This window comes from Lactuca virosa, chromosome 6, assembly GCF_052849685.1.
Source record: "Lactuca virosa cultivar CGN04683 chromosome 6, Lactuca_virosa_CGN04683_v6, whole genome shotgun sequence".
Classification (NCBI taxonomy): Eukaryota; Viridiplantae; Streptophyta; class Magnoliopsida; order Asterales; family Asteraceae; genus Lactuca; species Lactuca virosa.
Window position 1 is genome coordinate 126,926,794 of NC_136431.1, and position 6,907 is coordinate 126,933,700.

The window sequence follows — 6,907 nt, forward strand, 5'->3', positions numbered from 1 at the left end:
AAAGAAGCGGTGGAGGAGAGTGGACACCCATTAAACGATCATTTTATTGGCCATAACCTTATACCCCCTTATAGATCAGCTTCGTGAATGAGGCCTACTAACGGTAAGACTAGCATTTAAGTTATATATATATATATATATATATATATATATATATATATATATATATATATATATATATATATATATATATATATTAATCTTATAATATATTATAAAGTATAAGGTTGAATTTTAAACTTGTAAAATCCTAGGGTTTGAAATTTAAATAAATCAAATTAAACTTTTAATTAAAATTTAAATTTCAAAACTTAAGGGCAAGTTTTGAACTTTTCAAAACACATAGGATCAAATAGCAAATAATATAAATTAAACATTTAATTAAATGATTATCTAAATTTGACCTATTCTATTTTATTCACAATATAATTCAACAAATAATCCAAATAATCAAATTTTATCATATAAGGAATTTATTATTCAAATAATTCGTAATTATCTTTTGTTTTGGTAAGGATAATCACATAAAAATAATAAAATTCGGATTTTATTAGTAAAAAACGGTTTTGGTAATTATCCTTCAGCAAAACAGCAAGAAATCCCGAGTATCCCTCTGACTGACTCCCCGACTCGCCGAGTCACTCACTGGACTCGCCGAGTTGGACCGACTCGCCGAGTTCAGCAAGTGACTCGCCGAGTCAGGTCGGGCAGAGGGCAGAAAAACGATTTTCATTAAGATGAACATACAATGCATCAATACAATAGAAACCAATCAATGCTCTGATACCACTGATGGGTTTTATACAAAAGAACATCCTATGTGCTCATGCAAACCCTAAAGCTTGGATCTAGGTTTCTCTATTGTACATGCAAATCATCCAAGACTTAAGAACCCTAGATCTAGCATGTATATTTCGAAAATAACATATGAAAACAGATCTAGATGATTACCTCTTCAACAATGGATTGAATCTTCTTGTCTTGGAGCTTAGAGTCACAAATGTCACTCCTCTAATGGCTTACAAACACCACACAAGCAAGAGGATGATATTGGAGAGAGGGGAGAGGCACAATTTCGGCTATGAACTCTTCTAGGGTTTCAAGTGGCCGAAATATGATGCCCTAGGGTTTCTATTTATACTTGTGCTGCTAGGGTTTCAGTCAAAACTCTAATGGACAACTTAGGCCTTAAGCAATCCAAGGAAGCTTCTGGAATAGGGCCCTTATGGCCGAAATTAGGATGGACACATCCCTAATTTCGTCCATGCCTAGTTCATAAGGCTTCCCAACCCAATATTCAACTATCACACATTTGGCAGTTTAAGTCCCCTTTATTTAATTAATGTCTTTTAGCCACATAATTAATTCCTAATTAATTCTTGTCTAATATTAATTAAACTATATGATTTCTCCTTTAATATATTATTCATATAATATATTAATAAACCATAATAACCTCTCTCTTCATAAATCACTCTGTCAAGTTGCTATGGTGAAGGCAATCCAAAATGACCATGCACAACCGGGTCAAGTACTTACCAAATATAGTTACGGGCTTAGATATTAATCCAACAATTTCTTCATTGTCACAAGTTCCGCTTCCACACTTAGCTTTAACCCTCACTCTATCACTTTTTTCAAATAAAGTTAGTATCCTCCATGGACTGCATAGTTTGTTAAAGCAAACTTGAGTTGAGAAGGGGATTCATAACAATATCCTTATTGTGGTTTAATTTATTTCCAGTCAATAGTGGGATCATGCATATTATACTCCACACCAACATCTTCAACGTTCTCATCTAAGTGGGCATGCTTATTTTGTTGGCCACGAGGATTGTCTCCATCATCCATCCATCATTCCATCAATACTCCTCTTTCTCCATCATCCATCCATCAATACTCCTTAAAATGTTTTCATCGCACAATAAGTTAAGGAAAGGGTCATCACATAGTTTTGAGGGGATTTTGAAAGTTTCTTCAAAAAAAAATGCAAGAAGCTAAAGTTAAAAGCTTCATCATCGGAGTCGGAGTCTAGAAGGTAAGTCTTCTCAGACCCTTTAGGGTTCTTAATTCCAAAAATATAAGTCATCTGTTACATAAGAAAAACAAACGTGTTGCTTCACACTTGGAACTCCAAACGTAAGATAACCACATGCATCAATTTCTTTGGTTCCATATATGTTCTTGCCAAGTGCCTCCAATTGGTTGTTTTCCACCTCAATAATTTCTTTTCAATTGAAATGGTGAATTCTGATTGTCAAGTTCTTCTAGTTCGCAATATTAACTAAATATATAAGACAATAGGTTTGAAAATTATTAATCGAAAAAAAAAAAAAAAAAAAAAAAAAAAAAAAAAAAAAAAAAAAAAAAAAACCTTTGTTTTTAGATCCAGATTTCAAGAAGTCTGGGCTTACATGTTGGGCCCAGTTGCTCATCACAATTCACAAGGGTCTCGTTTCGTCATGGCCGATTTACCCGAGTAGCGCCCTCTTTGCCCGTTAGAGATTTGTAACGGCTACATTTCAATTTTCAATCTCCCACAAAATCACACCACCCTTTCCATTTTGGCTTTCAACTTTCCATCAACACTCCTCTTTCTCTCTCCCTTCCTCGCCATTAATCTTCTTCATTTTCTCTGTATTCTTTCAACAAGAAGTCTTGATTTTGTGCACACTCATCTCCAATGGCTCCAACGCCTTCTTCTAAATCGAACAACACCCATATAAGAACTCCCCAGTCTAAACATCGTCTTAATTTCAACTCAACAAAACCCTCCCCAAACCCTAATTCTGCCGTCAAAGAACCCCATCAACATCCGGATCACCCAGTTGAAGTTGTCGGCCGGATTAGGGACTACCCTGACCTCAAAGATAAACCCATTTCGGCCTTGCAGGTTAACTCCGATGGTCGTTCTGTTAGAGTCAGAACTGAAATCGGGTATCGTGATTTCACCCTCGATGGGGTTTCCGAAGATCAAGATCTTGATGGGTTCTACAGAAATTTCGTTCAACCCAGAATCAATGGTGTCAAATTGGGCGATAAATGTACAATCATGATGTATGGCCCTACTGGTTCGGGAAAGAGTCATACTATGTTCGGGAGCCATAAGCAACAGGGGATTGTGTACAAGTCTTTAAGTGATATTTTGGGAAATGAAGATGACGAGATCGATGATGAACAACTGAAGGTGGGAGTTGGTACGTTCGTGCAAGTTACTGTTCTTGAGATTTACAATGAGGAAATCTATGATCTCTTATCTACCAATAGTAAAGGTGGATTCAACATTGGCTGGTCGAAAGGCAATGCGTCGAAGGTAAAAAACATTCCAAGTCTTTTTTTTCTTCCAAATTTACTTGAATCACATTATGTTTATGAAATAGATCATCAAAAGGGTATGGATCTTCAAAGTTATTGTTGTTCTTTCTGAAACTATAGGTAAAATTAGAAGTTATGGGAAAGAAGGCAAAGAATGCGACTTTCATCTCTGGAACTGAAGCAGGAAAGATATCCAAAGAGATCCAGAAGGTTGAGAAACGTAGAATTATCAAAAGCACATTTTGCAATGAAAGAAGCTCCAGGAGTCACTGCATGGTCTGATTATATTCCTTCAAAACTTTTCTTTCTTACAAATTTTTATTTCTTCAACTAAATTTGTATCAAATTGGTTCAGATAATTCTTGATGTCCCAACTGTTGGGGGACGACTTATGCTTGTTGACATGGCTGGATCAGAAAATATAGAACAAGCTGGTCAAACTGGATTCGAAGCCAAAATGCAGGTAATCTTCAAGTTGACTAAAACTTTTCATTTCTTCAAAAATAATTCTAAAAAGTTACTAATTTTATTTTTTTATTGAACTTGAAGACAGCGAAGATTAATCAGGGTAATATAGCGTTAAAACGAGTGGTGGAATCCATTGCCAATGGTGATTCTCATGTTCCATTTAGAGACAGCAAGTTAACCATGCTTTTACAGGTAAATAATGTAAAATGTAAATGTTTACAGTTTTTAGTGGGGTCCAGTCCACTAATTTTTTTTGTATTTTTTTAAACAGGATTCATTTGAAGATGATAAATCCAAGATTCTTATGATATTATGTGCGAGTCCAGATCCGAAGGAAATACACAAGACTATATCAACGTTGGAATATGGTGCAAAAGCTAAATGCATTGTTCGAGGTGTTCATACGCCAATCAAGGAGAAAAATGGCCAAGATTCTTCATCAGATGTGATTTTGGGATCAAGGATTGCAGCCATGGATCAGTTCATTCACAAGCTGCAATTGGAGAATAAAGTTCGAGAGAAAGAAAAGATGGAAGCTCACAAACAACTTATGAAAAAAGAAGAAGAGATTGCGACTCTGAGAGCTAAGCTTTCAGAGGCTGAAGAGAAGAACGCCGAAGAGGAAATTAACATGAAAGTTCAGGAAAGAACAAACATGTTGAGAAGTGAATTGGAGAAGAAGATAGAAGAGTGTAAGAAAATGGCTGATGAAGTTGTTGAAATGGAAAGAAGAAAGATGGAAGAGAAGATTTTACAACAACAGGAAGAGCTTGAAATGCTGAGAAGGCGTTTGGAGGAGATCGAGACTGAGTTGACTCGGTCAAATGGAAATGGAAATGTTTCATGTTCAACAGAAGGAAACAGTTTTGCTAAAAAGTTGATTGAAATGTATGCTGGTGAGGATCCAGGAATGGAGAAATCAATGGATTTGGATAAATCCTTGGATTTGGAAAAATCCATGGATCATAAAACAAGTATAAAAGCTATCTTAGGTTATCCATTTATGGAGAATTTAAAGAATGAAGCACATGATGATGACGATGTTTATGTTCCAAATTCAACAAGAAAGCCGTTTTTGAGCACTGTTTTAGAGGAAGATGAAGAAGAAGAAGAAGAAAAAGAGGAGGAAGTGCAGAAAGAAGTTATCGAGGAGAAGACTGTGTATCAAGTCAAGAATCCAATTCCTATTTCTGCTTTCAATCTTGATTCCATGGAAACAGGATCTGAAAATGGAGAAGATACAGCTGCATCAAGGCATTTGCGTATTCAAAATATATTTACACTTTGTGGGAATTACAGGGAGCTTTCGCAACACTCTGCTACTCCATTTCCTTCCATGAAGAAGAGTTCAGAAGATTCAGATGGTGAAAACAAGAAGAGTCTGACGAAAGTTCTCTTTGATTCAAAGGAGAATTTTTTCAGCCCCTTGAGTTCAAAAGATAAGAGTGATGTTGCAAAGAAAGGGAATTTGAACAACAGTTCATTGGAAAACAAGATTCCATTTAGTTCGTTGGATAATAAGCTGCCATTGCTTTCTGCTGATTCGTTCTCACCTCAAATGGCTGCATGATATGATGATCGCATTTATTTTCTAGTTTGATTAATCATTGTTTTAGTGGATGAGTGTGTGAAGTTAATAGCCGATGGGAGTATATAAATCTATGTACTCTGTTTTGGTGAAATCTTGGAATATTTTTAGTTGTAAGATGCGATATTAGTCCTAAAAAGATTTCCTGATAATTGAAATGAAGACTTTTATTTTAGTTTTTGTAAATGATTTCATCTTATAAGTTTTTGTAAATGATTTCATCTGGTTGTTGATGACAGTTGATCTTTTTTCGATTACGAATTGTCCAAACTGTAGAGGTGGAGCAAACCGTTGATGTACCGTTAGAGGATGTGCAAACAAAATGAAGAGCAATAGAATAAAAATAAAATTTTCTGGCTATATATTTTAGGGGTCTAAAAATATATATGAAAAAATGAAAAAAATGAAAGAAAACAATCAAAATTATAAGACATTAATAAAATCAGTTGAATATTCCAAAAATATATATATTATTTATATAAACACCATTTGTGAAATTTTTAAAAGAATATTATTGAAGTTATAAAATTTTGGAAACATTATGAAAACTATTATTATAAGAATAGTTATTTATAATTGTAATTATTGTTTTTATTTCTTATTTTTTTTACATTAAAAGTTATGAAAATTGAAACCGAATAACTTTTCTTGTTTTGGAAAATTTTAGCCCCATAACATGTTGGGGTTTATTACAATTTTTTTTATGAATATTTTATCAAAAAACTTTAAATGGAAAAAATTTAATTTAATTCTCACAATAGATAACTTTTTCAATTTACTTATTGATGTGATCTATTATTTTCGTTTTATTTATTTTATTGTATTATATAAGCAGTCAATTACATATAAGTTTTGAGAGTTAGTCTAATTACTAAACATGTTTTTTTTTAAATGGGGTTGGTGTAATTTACTCTAAGTTTGTAAGAAATCCAATATCTTTTTATTTTTTTCTTAATTATTAGTTCAAAACAAGTCTCAAAATCAAGAGACGGTAAAAAATATAGAATTTTATATATGTCTGTATGAAACATCAAAAATATTATATTTGTCCAACATAATATCTAAAATCATATTTACCCTTCTTAATCATTTAAATATCAAAATTGTGAAAATCTATTTTTAATAGTTTTTAATATTTCATAATCCTATTTTATATTTTAAAATCATTACAATTGAAAAGAAAAATAAATGGATTATATTGCCCTTATCTTGGTTAGCATTTTTATTAATTCTGCAATAATCTGTTTATATATTTCTATTGAGGGTGTGTCTGGGATTCTTTTTTGAACTTAAAAGTCATTTTATTAAAAGGAATTTTTCTAAAAATAGGTCTTCAAAATGTGTTTTACTTGCCTTTTAAGACTTTTAAAAAGTCAAAAGTCACAAAAAGATAGATTTTATAACTTTTAAAAAAGTTTTTTTTTTGTTCATGGCAAAAAGTTGATTTAAAAAAACTTTTCTATTTTGCCAAATATCTTTTGAACTTTTTTACCTTTTTAGAAAACTTAAAAGTCAAAAGTTAAAAGTTAAAAGATA

General features: G+C 32.8%; 1 protein-coding gene across 1 annotated transcript; it reads left to right on the forward strand.

The window, feature by feature from the left end:
• The first annotated feature begins 2,481 nt into the window (after nt 1-2,481).
• On the forward strand, nt 2,482-5,557 carry LOC145120595 (P-loop containing nucleoside triphosphate hydrolases superfamily protein). The gene is made up of 5 exons (XM_079056403.1): nt 2,482-3,313; nt 3,436-3,591; nt 3,671-3,778; nt 3,865-3,975; nt 4,055-5,557. The coding sequence occupies exons 1-5, from the start codon at nt 2,684-2,686 to the stop codon at nt 5,351-5,353; spliced, it is 2,304 nt and encodes a 767-aa protein (XP_078912529.1). The 5' UTR covers nt 2,482-2,683; the 3' UTR covers nt 5,354-5,557.
• Nucleotides 5,558-6,907: the final 1,350 nt, after the last annotated feature.